Raw genomic sequence first — 23,819 nt, 5'->3', positions numbered from 1 at the left:
TAAGGCTCTTGCCACCCCTCTAGTGCCTTTTTTAGGCAAGGTTCAAATGACAAATTCACCACCGTAACAGGTACAAGCAAGCAAAATCTGAGGGTAATGCTACTCAATGCTAGAAGTCTAAACCTCAAAATGCACTCACTCGAGGCACTCCTTAAAATGGAGAACATCGACATCTGTGCAGTGACAGAGACCTGGTTCAAAGCTCCAGTGAGCACCCCTGCATTACCAGGCTATAATTCATGCCACACCTTTCGGCCACCTAACCCGGAACAAAGCACTAAAGGTGGAGGCGTGTCCATATTCATTAAGGATATCCACACCTCCAGGCTAGTTGCACAGCATAATGCATCCGAGATTATCCAAGTGCAACTAACTCTGGGCAAGACCGCAATCCAAATTGTAGTTTGCTACAGACCCCCCACCATGCCCCCGGATTCCCACTCCTCATTTCTAGATACACTGAAAAGTATTAGGGTACAACCCAATACCCTAATAATGGGCGATTTCAACTACACCACCATTAACTGGGAAAACTACTCATGTATCAACTCTTTTGCTCAACGTTTTCTGGAATTCATAAATTCCAATGCCTTGGATCAACTTATTTACACCCCGACCAGGGGCAGCAATATCCTAGACTTGGTCATTACCAATGTGGGCAACCGGTGTTCCACACCAGAGGTCAATTCCTCGTTGGTCAGATCCAACCACAAGCTAATCACCCTAGACATCCACATCCCGCCCCCACCCCCAATTAGGGGAAACCAGCGTAAAAAACTTATTCAAAGCCAAATTCACACTTCTTAAGACAGAAGTGGCAAACTTCATGACACCCATGCAGACGGTCAATAGAGGTATGACTGCTGAATCCTACACAAATGCACTTTATAAGCACTTACACGAGTGCATGGATCATGCTATCCCTAATAGAACCAAGATGCAATCCTCCAAAAAAGGAAGCCAATCTGGTGGTCCTCTGCCATAAACAAACTCTACAACAGAAGAAAGAAACTGTTGCAAAAAAGAGTACAATCCCATGACTGGAGGAACTCTCTGGTCAACCTCAGTAAGAAGCTGAGATCCCTCATAAAATCCTCCAAAGTTAGTTACGAAAACAAAATTGTCACTGACTCTAAAGACAACCACAAAGCATTCTATAGCTATGTCAAGAATCTCAATGGCAACACTCAAATCTGCTCTGAGTTACAGCACAATGGCACTAAATATACAGAACCAACTGATATTGCCAACATCCTGGCAGATAGGTTCAGTGCTAATTTTGCCTTCCTCTCACCCCCTAGAGGGCCCATCTCTATACCGGAAGAATGCAAAGTTCCTGTAATCACGGCTGCACAGGTAAAAAAAAACACTCTCCAAAGCCAAGAACACAGCATCCATGGGATCTGACAATATCCCAGGCTGAGTTCTACACAAACTACAGAATGAACTCGCACCCTACCTAAGTACCATGTTCAATCATAGCCTCACCTCAGGCTTTGTGCCCAGTGAATAGTGCACCACGACGGTTATCCCACTCCACAAAAGGGGAGCCACGACAGACCCTGGGAACTACTGCCCCATTAGCCTGACGAGCCTGGTCTGCAAGGCCATGGAATGTATCATCATGGAACTCATAAACAAAGACATTGGTAATCTCCAAACTTTGGAACCTACCGAGTTCGGATTTGTAAAAGCCAGATCATGTCTCCTAAACCTGATTGACTTCTTTGAAGCAGTCACCAAAGCCATAGATGAGGGTAAAGTGGTTCACAGCTTATCTAGATCTCACCAAGGCTTTCGACATCATCCCCCACTCTGGAATTATAGATAAGCTCACTAAACTAGATGTAAATCCCTATGCAACAAGATGGGTTGCCAAATGGCTCATGGACAGAACCCACACTGTGAAAGTAGCGGACTCCAAATCCGACTTCAGACCAGTGACAAGTGGAGTACCACAGGGTTCAGTCCTTGGTCCTCCCCTGTTTGGTATCTACTTCTCTGAAGTACAGGCTAACACAGAAGGTCTTTGGCTAACAAAGTTTGCAGATGACTGGAAACTAGGAGCCATAATTGAAACTCCTAACGATGTGGACATACTACAAAAGGGCCTCACTGAGACAGATACCTGGTGTCAAAGTCATGGCCTGAAGCTCAATTTCAAAAAGTGTATTGTCATCCCCTTTGGTAAAAACTCTGTACCCATGAACTACCACATAGCTGGTAGTCTACTTAATGCTGAAAATGTGATAAGAGACCTTGGGACACAGGTGGACAGTAGTCTCTCCTATGATAATCCCATTGCCACAGTGGTCAGGAAATCCTTCTAAGTGGCTCACCTCATCACAAAAGGTTTCTCATCCAGAAAAAAAGAGGTCATTGTTCCCCTCTACTCATCACTCATTAGACCCACTATAGAGTACAATGCCCCTTTTGGTATGTACCTCACAAGACATCTACAACAACTGGAAAGGCCACAGAAATACCTCACAAAGAGGATTACTGGCCTTAAACAGATGCCCTCATGAACCGTCTCAAAAAACTCCAGCTTTACTCTGTCGCATATCGCCTACTCAGAGGTGATCTCTGCCTAACATACAAACCTATGTCAAACCCAGAGCTGTTGGACATGCTCCACTTAAAGAAATCCCAATCCCTCCGAGCTACACGCTCTAGGGACCTAAACCTTGTTACCACAATAAACAGAACACACTGGAGGGATAGATTCCTGTCCCAGAGACTTTCCATACTCTGGAACAGACTACCTGTCTATAACAAACAAAGCTCCTCATTAGCACTCTTCAAGAAAAATCTTGATAATTGGATGGGAAATAGGAAATTCACCCCAGGGATCACTTCTGTGGCTCTGCTCGACAGGGGCACAGGAAAATAATTTTCTTGGGTGGCGAAAGCCAGGGTACATTTTTGGCTAGGCTTATATAGGCCCTAGGGCCAATAGCCTTGTAACTACCTATGAACCTATGTAGAACCAAGAGCCTTAACATACAGAGAGCCTGGAAACCACAAACACGCAGTATGCACCATTGTCCCTTACATAAGCATACAAGTTAATAGAAAATAATGATCATTTGTTACAATCCTAGGCTAATGCTTCCTGTCTAATGGATAAGCTGCAGATCCTGCTTAAGCAAAACATCCCTTTTATTTACTTATTTGGCTATTTGTCCCCTATCCCCATCCCTTATAAAAATAATTTGTGTTTTACCAATGCATTCTTGAATTGTTTTGCCTTAAGTAGTCCGATGCACAAAACGGTAGCTCAATACAATCTGATTTTGTTCAGTAAGTGACTACGAGTTTATAGAAAATGCTAACTGATGCCCCATAGAGTAGCAGCAACCTCTGTTCCAAAATGTCATTGATCTCTACAGGGAGAGCACCCCCTTGTGGTCGACATGGTTGTAAGTAGAAAAAAGGTGCTTCAGAATAAGAGACATAGTCCTTCCTCTGACTGAAATAAAGTGAGTATGGAATCTGTCTGTAGTAATGTGGAAATACTAATGGAGGAATGTTAGCAATATGATCAATAAAGCATTCATTGCAACCTTTAATGAGAAACCACTGAGAAGAATGCTATGTGATTATAGAGGTTAAATGAAGGGAATTCCTCATACCACTGGACATGTGAGGTGAGGGTCACTTGTAAATCTTTAATAAATCATTTTATTTCTAATCTAGGTCTATACTGGTGTAACCTTTTTCTTTTCTCCTCTTCTTCATCAGTATTGTGTTACCTCAGCAGATGATGGAGGGATAAAACCCACAGTCATTTGATCTTCTCATCCCAAAAGGCAATAAAAATTGCTAAGATGTTCACTGATGTTTTGTACAAAAAGGGGTGCAGGAACAGAGACATTCAGAGAGCTTAACATGTCAAATTCACAAGCCATATAATATGATGAGTCAGACTTTTTTTTTATCCATAGGTAAGAATGTGATTTGGTAGTGATCGTAAGGGAAAAGAGCCAAAACAGATCTTACTGAGGTGAAAATCTCAGTATGATTCACTTGTGTTACTACTACGGTGGCTCAGTGGTGCAGCAGTTAGCATTGTTGCTTCACAGCAAGAGGTTCTCCAATTCAATTCTCAGCCTAGATGCCATCTGTGCGGAGTCTGCATGTCCTCCCTGTGTTTGTGTGGGTTTCCTCTGGGTGCTCTAGTTTCCTCCCACATTCCAAAGACATGCGTCTCTCGAGCATTTTGCCCCAGGCCTACACTGAAAATGGGCTGTGTCCCAGTCAGACTTTTCCTGTAAACAAATAATAAATAAAGAAATAAAATATTACACAGTAACTATTTATTTATTGATTGATAGACTGATTGAGTAAAAGTAGAAATGCAGATCCTTGGATTTGTACCTTATTTTATTAACCTTATTCATCCATCTGAAAAATAGTTATTGCCCTGCCAAATTGTATGGCCACACACACACACAAACTTAGTATAAAGTAAAACTTCTCTTGTGAAGTTGTCTTTTCTGACATTATTCAATTCACAATGGTGTGGGAACTTTTTGTTTATTTAATTAATTTTGGGGCCAACTGGCATGTTTTCCCAAAAGTAAGGCTGAGTTTACCTGTGTCAGAAGCTTAGCTTCCTAAGGGAAGGGATGGTCCAAAGAGAGAAGCTGCCCTTAGGTTCTATGAATAGCCCCAGCAAACTGCAGTAAGTAAGGGGGGGGGGGCTAGTAGAATAGGAGAACAGCTGGTAGAGCCGACATAGACATGGGGTACTGGAGGCTGGGTTGGTAGCAATGAGGTCCAAGGTAATAAAAAAAAAAAAAAAACAAAACAAAAAAAAGAATATTCTCAGCAGTTTCATTACGAGTTAATGTTAACTTTATTGTTTATTATACCATGTGTTTTCATTCATTCATTCATACTAAACATTAAGAGTTTGCACCATTGCTTCATGTTCCACATATTTTATCATAGCTTGAACAGTCTTCATTTTCCCAACACATTTTTGATAAGAATGCCAGAGATCTTTCTAAAGCAAGGAATAAATGCAGTGAAGAAAATATATAAAGGATTGACAGTTTTCCCAGATAGAGGCAGTAGCAATGCAGTATGCTTCATATTCAGTGAATCTGTTACCTCTTCTCCCTAATAAATTATTAGCCATTCTGATATATCAAAATACACAGTAAAGCAGACGAACCTGTGTTGTAGAAAAGAGTTGAGAGAAAGGTGCAGTTCTTGAAGAAGGTGTTGCTAGATGTGATGTCCTCAAAATAACACTCCTCAAACAGCGAATCTTCAAATATCACAGACTTCAACTTCATGCTAATGAACCTGTCCAAAACAACGTTAACAGCATCTGCTCTTCCAGACATTTACAGAACGTTCATGGTCTTAAATGGTGAAATAGGTTAAACTCATCAACAATGCACATTTGTAGTCCTAAGATTTTAAAACCAGCGCTGAAAACATGAAACATTAGTCAAAAACACAAGTTAAGACTTGCATAGGAATAACCATGGAAAAGAATTACATTATTTCCTAACCTCATGCACAAGAAAATAAAAGCAGAAAAAGAGGATTTTTTTAGACCATGCAAGTTCAGGCTGTGTTTTTTTTTGCAGGGGAGTTAGAACCAACTGTTAACCTTACCGAGAATGTTAAATGTCCACCTGCAAAATATTTTGCCATAGAGAAGGAAAAAAATATTAAAATGAGTCTCATATGCAAAAGTATAACCTTCATTTTTGGCATTGTACACCAAATTCCAAAATGCTGTTGAAGGAGTATCATAAATGTCTTTGTTTCCTATGAGATATATATATATATATATATATATATATATATATATATATATATATATATATATATATATATATATATATATATATATATATATATATATATATATATACACACTCATATATATATATATATATGTGTGTGTGTGTGTGTGTGTGTGTGCGCTAAATATGGAGCTAAAGTTTCAGTACATATACTTCTTCTTCTGGCTTTTCCCGGTTAGGGGTCGCCACAGTGGATCACTGTCCGCTCATGATTGGCAGTGGAGTTTTACGGTGTTGAGTTGCTAGCCTGGTGCCCAACCTTCCACAGAAAGCACACACACACACACACACGCACTCATGCCTATGGCCAATTTAGTGTGTCCAATCCACCTACAGCATGTCTTTGGGATGTGGGAGTAAACCAGAGCACCCAGAGGAAACCCACACGACCACAGGGAGGACATGCAGACTCCACACAGATGGCACCCTAGCCGAAGATCGAACTGGAGAACCTCTTGCTGTGAGGTGGCAGCGCTAACCGCTGCACCACCATGGCTGCCCTTCAGTACATATACTTCAATTTTTATATTATTCAAACATCGTTAATGACTACTGATTTTTGTAAGGAACTTTGTGAGAAAGATCATGTGTATCCTGCCAGCTGAACTCTTTTTTGCCTATTACACTGTAGAGTTCAGAGCTAAAACAGCATTCTGTGCATATGTGTGACATTTTGTGGTTTGCGTATATCTTGTTCTGAAGCCTAGACAAAGCTGAATCTTGTCTGCCCTCTGTTTAGTAGCGTGAGGGTTTTGCTGCAAGACCTCACAGATTTCTCCACTGACTCAATATGATTGACTTTAGAGCTGGCAAAAAGTATACTGTCCTTAAAATACAATTCTTCCAGATTACAGTCTAATTTGATTTTCTTTATGTAGCTACCCCTTCTACCTATGTTCGAGATCATTCATTTGATTTGGTCCTTCTTTTGGGCAAGGTCATCTCACTTTTACTCATATAGCTGATTTTTTTACTCTGACTGCTTTCTCTTTTTTCAGTTTCCAGCTAATGATAACTTTTCTGACCTCTTACCTGTATTGGAACTCTTCATTCAGGTTTGTACTGCAGATGATATTGTACTTTACATCATGGCTTACATAAAAAGGGAAACTATCTCTTTTTTTATTATGATGTATTACTGAGAAGTTAGAACGTCATGGATATCTGCACAAATTTCTCTGGTAACCCATTTTTAGCTGAATAATGGAATGCAGATGTGAAATGTTTGCTGCTTTTATGTTTTTTGATGGTTTCAAGCTTTGGTGCTACATTGTCACTAAGAATTTGATGTGACAAGGCTAATGCTCACAAGGAGCCATCTAAGAGCAAAATGGTATTTTTAGAGTTGGTTGAATCCATGCAAGTTATCTATAACTACTTGGAATTTGCATCTACACCAATTAGAAATACAGAATGCATCAATGATCCTGCAAAAATAAATAGAAATACTTTACTATGGTAATGATGGTCATGCCCAAGCATATAGTTTGGGGTGTCTGCCAACATGTTCACTTTATAGCAGTACAACTACAGAACAGTAATACATATGCAATGTGTCACTGGTGCTAGAGTCTGCTGCCTTGAGTATTAAAGTGATAATCTGTTACTATGTTCTGCTTGATGACTAGAAATCTAGTGCAACATCAATATATTCCTTGGGAAAGTGACACGTTGCAAGGGTAATGTCATCTGTGATACCTCTATTTTGAATAAAGAACAGAGAATAAAAGTTGTTTGTCTGTTATCAATGTGCTTTTTCCCATAAATTTGTTGTTACATTTCTCTACAACCTCAAGACAAAACTAAGGGCTTTCTTGTTAACTTGGATATAATGTTATTCTGCCATCACTGATCTTGAAGTAAATGTAGTTGACCTGCTAGTGCTATCTTGGAACTTCTACATTAGAATGGTACCTATCACATAAAGTGAACCCACTTATCCCAGTTTGATTGACAAGGAAATGATTAATAGTGCTTACATACTTCATTGAACACTATCATCTTCTTTTTAGTCAAGAAGGCACATACATAACTCAGAATTTATTTCCTTGTTTGAACAGAAACATACTTAAAAAAAATTCATTTCCTCAGAAGCATATTTTGCAACAATATATTTAGTGGATACCTTCAGGATAGGAGAATCTGTAATATTAGTTCACTTATCAATTTGTGTTGTATGATCTCTGTTGTGGCACAATCCGGAACTTAGGTACATTTAGCATAGCATCAGTTTTTGTTTTCTTGTGTGTATTATCTTTATTAACCTCATGCTCAAATACTAAAAATTCTTTTTGAAGAGCTTCAGCTGCAGACGTCTTGACTCTCACTGAGATTATCTGCTTATGGAAAAAGAAATGAGCTAATATCTTTGCAGATGAAACAAACTTGGCATTACTCATGCTTTTCATCATTTTGTCTAATTTTTCAGCCCTACCTGCTTACAAGAAAACAATGCCAATGGCATTAGTCTGGGCATCCAACCTTATAAAAACAAGGGAAATTATCGTCTTAGTTCTACATATAATATAATCAGCGCACTTTTAGTACTCTCCCTACCCCTGCAGACCTGATCATAGCATTATGCTAGCTTAAACCTGCTTCTGTCCAACCTTTCTTCTGTTGTTTATATTGTAAAATCTATATTTTATAACTAAAAAATGTACTTGTTTACTTTACTATCTTTAGCACATTCAGTCAGTGAAAAAACTACCCCACCCATTTAAAATATCCCTCACTGTACACTATACATAACTGCTTTTCTATATAACATGCAATTTATATCATGAAATGTATTATATAAATACTAATACAAAATTGTTTTACTTACTGTTACTTTTTCCTTTCAGTGTCCTTCCCCCACACATTTGTACCACCCATAATCTCTCCTCCATTAAAAACCTTCACCACTCTCACCTCTCTTCCCACTGGGAATGCTCCCGTTCCCATTCCATGTGACACACATTCTCTATTATTTCCCTATTTCTGCCCTATGAAACTATACTCCAGCTTGTGTTTCCTTTATCAGCTACTGTTGTTATTTGTCTATGACCTAAGAATACTCCATAACAACACTCCTCTCAAAGTTTTCCTCATCCACTTTGCTGTTGCCTTGTTTTTCTTTATCATAAATGTATAAACTTCAGACTGTTTGACTATTTATCATGACATCATTTTAGAATTGTCTTATTGTTGATTTTTATTGTAAATTGTATATTGACTTTCTGTTGATTTATATTGTACAACTGCATTTGAATATATTGTGATTTTTATTGACAACTGTATTTGGAGCTTTTCTCCCTGGGCCTCCATTGAAAATGGGCTCATTTTAGACCCAATGGACTTTCCCAGTAAACAAACTGCAAATAAATAAATTAATTAATCAATGACATGAAATTGGGTATATGTTCTACAGCCTACCCAAAAGTTTAACAATGTCATTGTGACTAATTCATTTTAGTTTCTCATTTATTCAACAATTTCAGTGTTGCTGGTGTTTTTCCTGATCATCTTTATCTCCCAATAGCAGACTATGGTTCAGGTCCAAAGTACTCTTGATTCTTCTAGTCAACTCCTGTGCCTTTTCTGACTCTCAAACACTTTCCTTTGGAACACTGGAAGTGGCTTCATTGGCAAAGTCTTTCTATGAGCTTTATTGTCAGAAGAATGGGAAGCAGAGTCCCCTTCTGTTTTCTGGTTCACTTTTTATTGGATAAATGTTTTTATTTTCTCCTTAGCCTGGTCTGCAATCAAAAATGTATTTGATCCTCCAGGAAAAATAATCTGAAGACAGCTAGATACTGCAACTTGAATCTGACACCTGCTTCTCAACATTCCCTGATTGCTGGGATACATTTGCTACTTTTCTGCCTAGTGTACAGTGAATAATCACTTTTCACAAACACTCAGCTGGCTCCATTTGTTAATACTTTTCCATTCAGTGACAGTTTTGTCAGGATCAGTCATGATTGCATTTTCACTAATACAGATCTTGACTGCTTTATCATAGCCAGGTTTGGAGCATACACATGATGATGTGCTCTTTCAGTTAACAAATTGTGCTGTGGAATACCAGTCCAGTTGTTTATTTGTGATGTCAAAAATGAATACAGTCTGTTTCTTCCAGTTTTTCTGGTACAATAGAAAATTTGACTTTTTCTTTCAACTCTTACCATTTTTTGAAACAGTTCTTCTTGAGAAGCCTTATACTCAGCCAGCCTCATTTTCATTTCATACTCTGATTTTCCCAATTTTATCAATTCAACTGAATAGGTAGTTAAGGCTTCTTCTATTTTTTCCAGCCTTTTGATATTTCAGTTGATGTATTTCTTCAGTGTTTTGTTTATTTTAGTCATCTCTGAGTATATTTGATTTATTTTCATCTAAATTACTGGAAACCACCTCTTGCACCAAAGCTGAAACTTGAACTGCTTTTTCAGAACAGCCACAGGATTCTTCACAGTCAGTGTTTGTTCTTCACCTTTCATCGCTGACTTTCTTACAGGTTCTCTAAATTTTTTCTCTGCTAGCAATCATATAATGTACTTACTAGCCAGTAACTGCATTTTAATCAAGTTGACAATATCACTGACTCATATTTCTCAGTTTCTGTTTTTGCACTGGGAAAGCTGAAATTAAGCTGTTGATCAGTGTGTAGATATCTTGGAAGGCCCTGTTCATCATCATCTTCACCCTTCATCAAAGTAGCACTGTATATTAGGAATTCCAGAAGTATTTGGTCAATCTGCTTTTTAGAATAGCTGGAACAGGTGCTACTTGAAATGCTGAATAAAAGCTGCAAATTTTCGTAGTAACATAGTAATAAAGTCATAAAATGAGAAAAACTGCATAAAATTTAGATTTTTTCAGTAAAGATGCAAAAAATATGTGAAGCCTTGTACAAAACAACTACTATTTTTATTTTGATGTTTAAATTATTTAGTATACTAGAACCAGTAACTTGTTTTGTAGTGTTTTGTGGAGCACTTCATTAGTTTAGAATTTACTAAAGTAAATATTAAGTTACGAAATGTTGGTACCATTAGCACTTATGTAATTATATATTATTTATATATTTTTCCTTTTTGGGGAGCTTTTCTCCCTGGGTTTCTAATGAATAGGAATATTTTCCATCTGTTTCTCAGTCAAAAATGCAAATTAATACTTTTTTCCCCTATAGAAATACAGAAAAGCTTTGAAAGTGAAGCTATTCACATGTCCCCCCCCCCCCCCACACACACACCATACACACATATGCACACCCATGCAGGATGATTCAGTACTTCTAAAGTTAATTCTGAGGGCCACAGTTCTTTTATGTAGCAAAAATGAGAATCAGTAGGTTCCATGGCATCCTAATGGTCTCTCATAGTGAGCAGCCAAATAAGACTTCAGAGCAAGGAGAAGTCTAGAAGAAGCTCAACATCCAGATGGGAATTTGTACAGCATAAGTTCAGTTTAAATATGATGCATAACACACTTGCAGATGAACTAAGAAAGCATGCAGAATTTGTTTTTCTTTTTGTCAAGCACCTTTATTGAATTATCACTTGTGACACAGGCAAATTTACACTCATATAAAAGTAATCAAACTACATTAACATAACAAACGTTATACTTCACATATATTGCTATATATCATATAACCTAAGCAATATTACATAAATTATTCAACTCCTGCCTTTTTTAAACAAGAAACATCTTTATTAAACCATTACTTACAATATAAGCAATCATACATTTATATAAATGAAAACAGACCACACAGACACAATCCTAGTCACAAGCATTTTACATCATAAACCATACCATATCATTCAGACATTACATAGCTCATTTAAGTCTTGCTGTCTTTTAGACCACATTCCTCCTGTGTATGTACTGTTCCCACAATTCCCATTTTTTCATATGTAGTTTTCTAATACCATTTTCTAAAGGTTTCAATTTATTATTTTATCTCTGTTACTATAGTCACTACTTCTAGTGTAGTTGGTCTAGACTTTGATTTCCATTTTCTAGTAATTGCTTTTTTGGCAGCCACCACTATTAGACACAGCAAGGCCTTACCATGCCTAGGCAATTCTGATTCTGTATCATAGCTCAGAAAAATCATCTCCCTCATCAAACCAATCTGCCCACCCAGCATCTCTAACAGTGCATCCCACAGGGAATCCTGAAAGTCCACCAACTCACAGCGCTCCCAGAAAATATGTTCCCAAGTACCTCTTTCTTCCCCTTCACACCTCCAACATTTACTGTCTGCCAGAGGAAAAATTCCCTGGAGTCTACTTGGCTATAAAAATATCTATGCAAACATTTCCAGGCAAAAATCCTAAATCTTCTAGAGTTTGTTGCATATTTGGGAGACATACGTATATCCCCCCATTGTTTATTTGTGAATTGTTTATCCAATCTTTCTTCCCAATCCTTTCTAACCTCCTCTGATTGATTCTTAAAGTGATCATGCAATATATTATATTCTGTACTAATTATTCCTTTTTTACAGCTTCTGTTCTAGATTCTACTAAAAACTCTACCAGTGCTGGTCTTTCATTTAGGACCCCCCTATTTCTTTCCCTTTGCCTATACTCCAATATCAGTCCCTGATAGGGAGGGCAATCTCTAACCTCCAGCACAAATAAATTCTTGGTTTCTTTCCATTTTATCATCGTTCCCTCTCTAGTTATTTGCTCCCAATACTTTGGCTCTTTTGCCAGTTTTCTCCAATAAATTCCAGCCCCCTCTTGCCTGCTGTCTGTCTCCCTAACTGCAGTCATCCCTGTTGGCAGACTCTCCTTTCTCCATTCCTGTGTTGGTTTAGTTCTTAGAATACTTTCTGCTACTTTATGGATATAATATTCTTCATGATTATTGCTGTTCTCCTTAAAGGCCTGCATCCAAAATCCCAGCCTCTCCTTGATTCTTCATCTTCCTCCATGTTTAAACATCATCCCTTTCCACTTTGAATTATAGTTTTTTGCATGTGCTGTGTATAGGTGTCTTAACTGTGTGGCTTTGAAATACCTCTTCAAATTGGTTAATTCCAATCCTCCCTGTTCTACTGGAAAAATCAGCTTATCCCACTTGACTCTTGCTGTCTTCCACTCCCAGATAACGTCCATCAGTTGTTTAGTAATTGCTACCCACAGCTTCTCCTCTGGTTGATAAAAATATGCCTGACCTGTGTATAAGATTAAAGGAACTAAAACATTTTAACTGCTTATAGTTTCATAGTTTCATAGTATAGTACTAGGCTATCTGCCCTGGGGCATTTGTAAGCCTAGCCATAGTGATGTGGCTTTTGCCACCCCATGAAATGGTACAAAAATGTACAGAATAAATTTAGAATACTGTGAATCTGTCTAGTAGTGACACAATGAAGGTCCCCTTATATAATAGAATTAGTTTACTGTGCCCCTGTCTAGCAGTGACACAGATGTGACCCCTGGGGTAAACTTACGATCTCCCATCCACTCATCAAGATTTCTCTTGAAGAAAGTCAGTGAGGGGCTCTGCCTAATACGAACTGGGATCTTGTTCCAAAGCATGGGAAGCCTCTGGGTTATGAATCTATCCCTCCAGCATGTCCTATTCATACTTGTGCCGAGGTTTAAGTCTTTAGCTCTCGTGGTTCTGATGGATTTGGATTTTTTGAGGTGGAGCATGTCCATCAGATCCTGATTGGACATGGCCTTGTACGTCAGGCAGAGATCACCTCTGAGCAGGCGGTATGCTACTGAATAGAGCTGAAGTTTCTTTAGTCTGGCAGAATAAGACATATGTTGGAGACCCTTGATCCTCTTGGTGAGGTACTTCTGTGGTCTCTCCAGCTGTTGCAAATGCCAGATGAGATACATACCAAATGGGGCATTGTACTCAATCATGGGTCTGATGAGGGAGGAGTATAGGGGTACAATGACATCCTTGGATCTGGATGTGAATCTCTTCATGATGAGGTGTGCAAGGTAGAATGTTTTTCTAACCACTTTGGCAACGTGGGTGTCAAATGAGAGGTTGCTGTCGACTTGGGTCCCTAGGTCTCTGATTACTTTTTCGGTACTCAGTGGGTTGCTGTCAATGTGATAATTTGTGGGTACTTTGTTTTTCCCAAAGGGGATGACTATACATTTTTTGGCATTTAGTTTAAGGCCGTGACTCCGGCACCAGTTGTCCGTTTCTGTGAGGCCTTTTTGTAGGATGTATGTGTCCGCTGGTGTATCGACTATGGCGCCTAGTTTGCAGTCATCTGTGAACTTTGTCAGCCACAACCCTCCCATGTTTGCTTTAACATCTGAGAAATAAATGGCGAACAAGTGGGGTCCCAGGACAGATCCCTGTGGGACACCACTTGTGACTGGCTTTGAGTCTGACATTGCTCCGGTGATTTTAACTTTATGGGTTCTGTCCTTTAGCCAGTTTGTAACCCATCTAGTGACATAAGGGTTTACGTTTAAGCTGTTGAGCTTATCTATGATGCCTGAGTGGGGTATTGTGTCGAAGGCCTTAGCCAAGTCCAGGTAGGCTGTATGGACTGCTTTGCCCTCATCAATGGCTCTAGTGACTGTTTTGAAAAAGTCATCCAGGTTCAAAAGGGAGGATCTGCCTTTTACAAAGCCGAACTGGGTGGGGCCAAGTGTCTGTAGGTCCCCTATGTCTCTGTTTATGAGTTCCATAATGATTTTTTCCATAGCTTTGCAGACCAGGCTGGTTAAGCTTATGGGGCGGTAGTTCCCAGGGTCTGTAGAGGTACTCCCTTTGTGGAGTGGGACCACTGTTGCTGTACGCCAGTGTTCAGGTACATATCCTGAAGTAAGGCTAAGGTTAAATAGCATTTTTATGTGTGGGTTTAGCTCCTCTTGGAGTTCACGTAACACGCAACCCGGGATACCGTCAGGTCACATTGATGCTGTGTTTTTAGCTTTGTTTAGGGCAGTTCTCACTTGGACATCTGAGATGACAGGGAGATTACATTCAGCTGGGATAAGTATTTCTTCTTTTGGGGGTGAGGGAGGGGAGAAATTTGCACTGAACCTGTCAGCCAGAATGTTGGCAATATCTGTGGGTTCAGTGTATTTTATGTTGTTGTGAACTAACTCTGAGCATATCTGAGGGTTTCCGCCCAGGTTTCTAACATAGCTGAAGAAGGCTTTGTGGTTATCTTTAGTGTCCTTAGTGATTTTTCTCTCAAAGTTGGCCTTGGATGTTTTTATGAGAGAACGTAGTTTTCTGCTAATGTTGATCAGAGATGTCTTCCCTTCATGGGATTTTGCTCTGATGTGCAGTAGCTTCCTTCTTCTGTTATACAATTTGTTAATGGCTGAGGTCCACCAGACAGGACGCTTGCCTTAGGTGGAGAGGGACTTGGATTTATTTGGGATTGCATGATCCATGCATTCTTGGAGATGTCCATAGAAAGCATTTGTGAAGGATTCGGCATTGTGGGATGTGGTATCCACTGGCACAGTGGGCTTAAAGGATACCATCTCAGTCTTAAGAAGAGTGAAGTCTGCTTTTGAGAAGTTTTTCACTATGATCTTTTGTGCTGGGGGTGGAGGTGGGATATGTATATCCAGGGTGATTAGTTTGTGGTCAGATCTCACTAGTGAAGGGTATACCTCCGGTGTGGAGCATTTTGTCCCCATGTTTGTGATGATCAGGTCTAGTATATTATCTCTCCTAGTGGGAGAGGTAACTAGTTGTTCCAGTGTATTTGAATTTATGAATTCCAGGAACCTTTGGGCTAGGGTATTAGGGCTAGAATAATGTACCCAATCTATGTTTGGGTAGTTGAAGTCTCCCAGTATGATGGTATTTTGTGATATATTCATTTCCTCCAATGTCTTCAGGAAGGCTGAGTGGGGTTCCTGAGATTGGGAGGGTGGTCTGCAACATGCTACCAGTTGTATAGCAGTTTTGCCTATGGTTAGTTGCACCTGTATGGTCTCTGATGCTTCATGTGTTGCTACTAACCTGGAGGTGTGGGTGTCCTTGATGAATATGGACACTCCCCCTCCCTTTGTGGTTCGGCCTGGGTTTTGGGGCCGAAAAGCATGATACGAGGTATAGCCTGGTAGCGCTGGGGTGCTCTCAGGAGCCTTGAACCAGGTTTCAGTTACTGCACAGACGTCGATGTTCTCCATGCTGAGGAGTGCATCGAGTGCCTGCATCTTGAGATTTAGACTTCTGGCGTTGAGCAGCATTACCCTTAGTTTTTTTCCATTTTTGTTTTCTAAGGAGGTGGGTTTGTCTTTTGAGCTTTGCCTAAAAAAGGCACTATGGGGGTGGCAAGAGCCTTAGCCAATATCCGGAAGCCCAGTGGTGACAGGTGTAAGCCATCCCTTGCGAAGCAGCGTGGCTTGTCCAACATGTCATCTCAGGCAGGCAGACACTGGATCCCCTTAGAATGACACCAGTACTTGAGCCAATTATTAAAGCTGATCATCTTGTCTTTGTATTGTGGTATCATTCTTGGTGAGGGCAAGATGCTGCTCAGGGTCAGGGTCATACCAGCCTGGGCTACATAATCGGAGAGCTCCTCTGTGTCTCTTTTCATGTAGTCCAGGGAGGTACGTCTCAGGTCATTCACGCAAGCATGGACAATGACGGTGTCATATTTATACTTGCTTTGGAGTGACTTGAGTGCGTGTGTTATGTGACGGATCCTAGCTCCCGATAGACAGCTCACAGTCACCCTGTCCTTGTTCAGCCTGGTCAGCGGGACATCAGTGTGTCTGACTATAGAGTCACCTATTACTAGTGTATCAGGCATGGTGTTTGGCCTTAAGGGCTGTGATTGGTTGACACACTGATTTATTGAAGTATGTGTTGCATGTGTTTTGTTTTGAGGTGGTGGATTTTTGGATGTCTGCTTTGGGAGCCTCTGTTGTTTTGGTAAGTTTTTTATTAGAGCCTCCGAGTATGTCTTTGTGTTTTTATGTGTTTGGTTTGCAGTTGTGGTAGGTCTATGTGGGACTGGGATTGTTTTGTGTGTGTGGTTACCATCTCCTCCTGTCTGGTCATGCCAGCCCTGAGTTGAGAGAGTTCAGCCTCCAGTTTGGCTATATAGTTGCATCTCTCACATGTATTTGTGTTTGTTGGAAGGAGGAGAGGGTTGTCTGTGTACATGAGACAATTGTAGCATTGTCTCAAGATACCCAGATTGACCAGCTGAACTGGAGAGGACGCCAGTAATCTACCACTCGACATGCTAGAACAGTATAAGGGAGTGCTGTACCTTTAAGGGAAGTGGATATTCACAGGGGTGGTAGGTAGATGTAGTGCTTTACTTAGTACAAGAGTGCTTACTTAGTAGAGAAGTATTCAGAACAAGTGCTAGGCTTATATTATAGTGAGTAGTCTGATTATACTAAGATTAGAACTTCCTTAAGGGAAAATTTGAAGAGCAGACTTGGCGGAGCCAGAAGAAGTTTAACCTTGTTTAACCGGCGCTGCGCTATGCGCACAACCACGCAAAGCCGTTTAAACAGGGAACTACAAAACAGCTAGAAATGGTCCAAAACAACCAATTACTACAGCTTCTTGTGCTGAGGTCACTTCCTACAGGGACAGGTAGACTGCTCAAGGCTCCCCACTCCCACTGGTGAGCAAAGAAACTTTCCTCTATCCAAGTAAGGTAATGGACAACACAGGAACTACACCATATCTTACTATCCATATCCATTTAACAAAGCTTCCATTTTCTTAGTTTTTGTATTATCTTTTTAGTCTCTCCCCACATATCCTTAGCTGCCACACTAGAAACATTTTAATCCATACTTCTAAATACTTCATTTTATCATGTCCCCATAAATATGGGTATTCCTGAACCAGTTCGTGTGTGGGTGCATAATTTACCACTATTGCCTTTGTTTTATCTTCATTAATGTTGTATAATGAAAATATCTGAAACGGTCTTAGAACTGTAATGTCTTTTTCTGGTTCTGTTAGGTACAAAATAATATCATCTGCAAATAAAGCTAGCTTTTCTTGACTACTATACCAATTATATCCTTGAATTTCTGAGTCCCTTATTTTCTTTGCCAATGGTTCTAAATATAATGCAGATAATAAAGGGGGAATTTGTTTTATGTTCTTGTTCTAGAAGCTACATCATATTTTGTGAAAAAGCAAGAAGCTCAAAATAAAAATGTGATCATCTATGGTATTAAAATGTTTATTCATTAATCCAGAGCATCGTTTACTTTTTAGCTTATTCACTGACATCAGAGTGGAACAATTCCACTTTATTTCAAATGAAAATAATATCTTCCTTCATCTTAAAACCATGAGTGTTTTAAAGTTCTATTGGTCGAGTGGTGCTAAAGACATGCAGGTAGGTGCGAGCGTGAATGGGCGTGCCGTCTTTGAAGGTTGGGCATCGGGCTGGCAACTCAGCACTGTAAAAATCTCACTGCCAATCATGAGCGGACCGGAGTTCCGCTGTGGCGATCCCTAACCGGGAAAAGCTGAAAGACTTTTAAGTCAGCTATGTTCAGGACCATTTCTATCATGAAATTTATTACATAGCTGTAGTGGCATGGAAAGTCAGTGTACATCTAAGACAGTCAAAGCTTGTCATCCTGCATTTCACAGAGTTTTGTTCAACAAGAAAAGACAGCCTAACACACATTAAGTATAAATGCCTGACTCTTATAAATATCTTTATTACAGTGTAATAGCAGCTTTTGTTTACTTCTGTTCCTAATAGCTTCCTGCCATTTGCTTTCAGGTCCTATACTGTACTTTAAAATGTGTGTGGATACATCAAACAATAATGTCCAAAACAGGTTAAAATCCATGGTGGAGCATGACTGAGGTTAAGATAAGGATGCTGCAGAATTCTGTGATTAAAATTTTGAGTCACATGCTTGAAACTGCTCGCCTTTCCAAGTCTGTAATGTGACTTTTAGCAAGCCATTTTGCTGTGCATGAAAATCATCTCTTAAGCAGGGACCTTCGTTTTTTGCAGGCCTATGTAGTTAACAAAATTAAAATAAATGAACTAATTTAAAGGCATTTTTGTTTGAACTCCAAAAATTGTACCATATCTCTAGGATTATCACATGGGACTGTCTGTCAACACATGCATTTCTGTTGAATATTAATATATCTGGTGTTATAATAGAGCAACAGAGCATGTTTTTAAGTGTATATGTGAGTCTTATGGCGGTCATCCTAGCAAATAGTATTTACAGAAAACTGATTTGTGCTTCCTTACAATAGGCTGTCAAAGTCTACCTGAGATAAATTAATTGATCTTTATGACTACTGCATGGCATTCTAACAGTCAGATTTTCAAGAATGTGCATGGGTCATCAGAAGTTTGAGTCATGGAAGGCTGCTGCAGATAATGTCTGTTTTCAAGAGGTAAAGACTTCTGGAATGCATTACTTGAATTATAGTATTCTCAAGTCATAAGTGTGAATGACTGGGCAGGAAGGCATCAGCAGCATGAACTGTGTCTTTAGCATAGTACCACCAACTTTATGGTTGTGTGAGGGACATAAATGCCATAAATGCAGCAGGGTGGCATTCATCAGCTACTACAAGCTGGCAACAGCAAATCAGTTATTTCTGTTATCTGGCATCAGATGTCAGTCTGTGCAATAATTTCCCTGTATTTATTGGAATTTATTCCATGCAAGAACTCCAGATATTGTTTAATCATGAGAAGGATCTGGCTGGTTCAGATGGCTGAAAAAATAATGGACAAGAGTATTATTAGAAATTTGAGAAAGCAGAAATACACAATGAACACTGAAAGCATAGTGCCCACAGCTGCAGTAACAAGAATCCTGTTCACCTTATTATAACTTAACCTTCATGGTTTGATAACTGAGAAGATCAAGACAATCGACCTTCAGGTTGTTTCATACCGCCATCTGCTAAAGGAAGGTACCATCAAAGTTTTTCAAAATTGAAATTTCAAAGAAGGTAAGTACCATCCATGAAATAATAAAAACTTAAGTGTGATTAAGAGAAAAATATTCTAAGTTCTAAATTGTTGTATCTTGGAGAATCATCCCTTCTCGGAGGTACACTAATCTCACAGTGGTGGGTAAAGTAATGTGGGTGCATTGAGCAACCCCCTGTGCAAAAAAGCCTTTAAAGTGTAACATGAAGTTTTGCAATTTACTTTTTTCCTGATTTAATTTCAGTTTTTGTAGTTCCATAAGGCACATTATTGAGTTTCAAACTTCCAAAAGAACAGTAGTAAAGAGTTATGTAACTGTGGCATGGCCAGCTACCAGATGAAGCCTTTCCTGAGGCAGCTACTTCACAGAGGATGAGGAAGAATGAGGAGAACATGCATTTCTCTGCAAAATGAAGAAGACATGCCCATGGCCCATGTGACTGCTTCAGCAAAATGAAGAAGACATGCCCATGACCCATGTGACTGCTTCAGCAAAATGAAGAAGACATGCCCATGACCCATGTGACTCCTTCAGCAAAATGAAGAAGACATGCCCATGACCCATGTGACTGCTTCAGCAAAATGAAGAAGACATGCCCATGACTCATGTGACTCCTTCAGCAAAATGAAGAAGACATGCCCATGACCCATGTGACTGCTTCAGCAAAATGAAGAAGACATGCCCATGACCCATGTGACTCCTTCAGCAAAATGAAGAAGACATGCCCATGACCCATGTGACTGCTTCTGCAAAATGAAGAAGACATGCCCATGACCCATGTGACTCCTTCAGCAAAATGAAGAAGACATGCCCATGACCCATGTGACTGCTTCAGCAAAATGAAGAAGACATGCCCATGACCCATGTGACTGCTTCTGCAAAATGAAGAAGACATGCCCATGACCCATGTGACTGCTTCAGCAAAATGAAGAAGACATGCCCATGACCCATGTGACTCCTTCAGCAAAATGAAGAAGACATGCTCATGACCCATGTGACTGCTTCAGCAAAATGAAAAAGACATGCCATAACCCATGTGACTGCTTCAGCAAAATGAAGAAGACATGCCCATGACCCATGTGACTGCTTCAGCAAAATGAAGAAGACATGCCCATGACTCATGTGACTGCTGCAGCAAAATGAAGAAGACATGCCGTGACCCATGTGACTGCTTCAATCGTTTCAAGAAATTACGAGGCGACAAAAGGACAGATAGTTATAATGTTTGTATGACGGTGTTACTGTGTTGCAGTCTTGGTAATGGCATTTGCAGTTTCGCTAATGAGTCATGCCATTGAGTGATCATATAAAGAAGAAGAAGATAAGTCATGAGTTTGAGACTCTGACTCTGTTTTTTTTTTTTACTTTTAATATATTGCTCAACTTTTCCTGTTTTCATACGCTAAGAAAAATGTATCTAGCAAAGTACAGGTAACAGAATTTTCCAGTGTCTGTGACTGACACTTGCCCCTTCCTGTTCTTCCTTTACATCACTAAAACTAAAAAAAAAAAAAAAATCAGTAGTGTCAATACTTACAAGAGCACGATGTAACAATTACTTTCTTATTAAGTTACTGCTGAAACAATGAACAGTTCAATATAAATATTATAATTAGATTGCGCAAAGGCACAGAGACTGTATGCACTTATACTGAGCTGTTAGACCTACTTGTCATTGAAGTAGCGTCCGTTCTTGTGAATCTGGTTCTCCAGAGTGAAGTTGAAGGTAAAGTGCTCGACTTTTTCTCCGGTGAATACTTTGGTGCGAGAAGCATAGTCTTTGTTTTGCAGGTATTTGATCATGTCTGGAAACCAAACAGTCAGGCCATAATAACTGTCAAAGAGAAGAAGTTTAACATAAGTGGTTTGGAACTGTAGCATTGGTTAAATATTAGTCATAGCACTACCATTTCTCAGTGTCAATTGATAAGCAATTCTGTTAGCATATAAGATGACACCTTTGACTAGCATCATTGCTGCTCACTTCATACATGCATTCATGTATTCATTCATTCATTCATTCATTCATTCGTTCGTTCATTCGTTCGTTCATTCATTCATTCATTCGTTCATTCGTTCGTTCATCCGTTCGTTCATTCATTCATTCATTCGTTCATTCATTCATTCGTTCATCTTCTGAGATACATTTATCCTGTTTTGTAATCTAGTGTATCCCTACACTGAACTCTGCATGTGATAGTTTGAGTAGGTCACTCAGGTCGTGAATGATGCTCTTCTCTAAGTCAAATATTACTGCTGATTTTTTTTTCTGTATGCTCTTTTTCCTGCTGACCATCACTTTTCCAGTTTTTCAACTAGCCTGTTTGCTTCTCTTTTGGATGAGAACTGCTTCCAGCAGCAATTGTTCAGACAACCATCTAAGATTTTCATATTAATGGCCTAACTCCCACCCTCAGGCAGCTGGATATGTGAACTGTAGCACCATTACACCTTTGCCATGCAAGTACATACTTCTACAGACATACAATGAAAGCTAACACTGAACAGGTAGGTGAGCTGCATGTCATGTTCATGAATACAACCTCTCCTATGAATGATATCATTTTTCAAACAACTTTATTAAATAATCACCTAAGACACAGGCACACATACATTAAAAGAAAAGGAAAAAACTATATTAACATTTTTTTTCATTTACATAGATTAGATACGTTTCCTGTCTTTACAATTACTCTAATTTCGTCCAACATAACATAAATTGACCACTTCTTGACCTCCGTTTAAAACTGACTCCTCCTCCTGAACATCACCCTACATGTATTGTTTCCACAAATCCCATTTATTTCTATGTAGTTTGCTCTTTCCATTTCCTAAACATCCCATTTTCAGTGCTTTTATCTATTTTATAATATTCAATACTTCAAATACAGTTGTTTAAAATCTGATTTCCATTTCCTAGTAATTGCTGTTTTTGGCAACCAGCAGAATTCAACTTAATAAGACCTTACTATGTCTAAACAGTTCAAGAAGTGTGTCCCAGCCATACCTCTCAACCTGGAAACATCAAAAATCTGGACAAGGCCCAAGAAAAATAGGTACAAATCTGTATGCTGATTAACATCTAATTTGCATACATGATTACGTAACCCCACCCACTCCAGTGGAATTGTGGGAGACCAACTTTCAAACGCAAACTGAAGGACAGACAACCAAAATAGGGAACCAGAATCCCCCTGCAGCCATTCCAATGTCCCATTACCTGGCTATTTCGCCCCATTAACCATAAACACTAATGTGTGCATACTGCTTTATTTCTACAATGATTATTTGTATTTTATTTTTTACATTTTGCAGCAGATCAGTGCATAAACACTAACAGACATCTGATAAACAAAGAAATACTGTCTCACAATGAAAATAGACTTGGCATTAAAACTTTTCTGCCCTTGAAACTCACATTCATTGAAGCAGCATTGAAACCCACACCACATCCAAAGAAAATGCATCTGGCCAGTGGTGGATAAAGATTACCTTTGGGCTGTTTTCAAATCATTGGCCCCTTGCACACAAAACAAGAAACATACGTGTGTTCTTTTCTTTGATACACCTTCCTGACTAAGTTATATTCCTTGTATAATACAGCACACTTGTTAGACAGAGCGCATTTTAAATTTATTGTTTGAACATTTTTCCATTATGGAGCTTATTACTAAAGTGGTCATAGCTCCCTGCTCTAGAAAAAAAAAGAAGATAAAGCATTTACATTTTAGAAGCAGGGGGTTTAACTTTAGAAAAACACAAGCAATTTGAAAATATGTTTAAGGGGTAGTGGTTAGTGTTAAATATCCAATATATGTGTGTGTGTGTGTGTGTGTGTGTGTGTGTGTGTGTGTGTGTGTGTGTGTGTGTGTGTGTGTGTCTGCATCTGCTAACATCTAGGTTTGCATATATGGCAACAGGACTGCCCCTGGCAGACATTATTTATTCAAACACAGTGGACTACAAGTTATGCTATGGGAATTACGAATGAATGAACTGCAGTTATCTAATGTTGCAAAAAGTGTTATTGCATTGAAGGGATAACAGAATAACCATTTCCGTTCATGACCACTGCAATTGA

At 39.3% G+C, this 23,819-nt stretch overlaps 1 protein-coding gene across 1 annotated transcript in view; it reads right to left on the bottom strand.

Moving 5' to 3' along the window:
* Positions 1-23,819, bottom strand: part of SV2A (synaptic vesicle glycoprotein 2A) — a 1,331,300-nt gene that overhangs the window by 100,026 nt on the left and 1,207,455 nt on the right. The window contains exons 10-11 of the mRNA XM_044079906.1: positions 21,408-21,572; positions 5,183-5,316 (exon numbers count right to left, since the gene is read on the bottom strand). Of these exons, the coding sequence (XP_043935841.1) occupies positions 5,183-5,316; positions 21,408-21,572 (299 nt within the window). The remainder of the gene's footprint in view (positions 1-5,182; positions 5,317-21,407; positions 21,573-23,819) is intronic.

Source organism: Protopterus annectens, chromosome 8.part0, assembly GCF_019279795.1.
Source record: "Protopterus annectens isolate FY-2018-M chromosome 8.part0, PAN1.0, whole genome shotgun sequence".
Lineage (NCBI taxonomy): Eukaryota > Metazoa > Chordata > Ceratodontiformes > Protopteridae > Protopterus > Protopterus annectens.
Note: the sequence above shows the minus strand (reverse complement) of the source record. Positions and strands in the feature narration are given on the sequence as shown.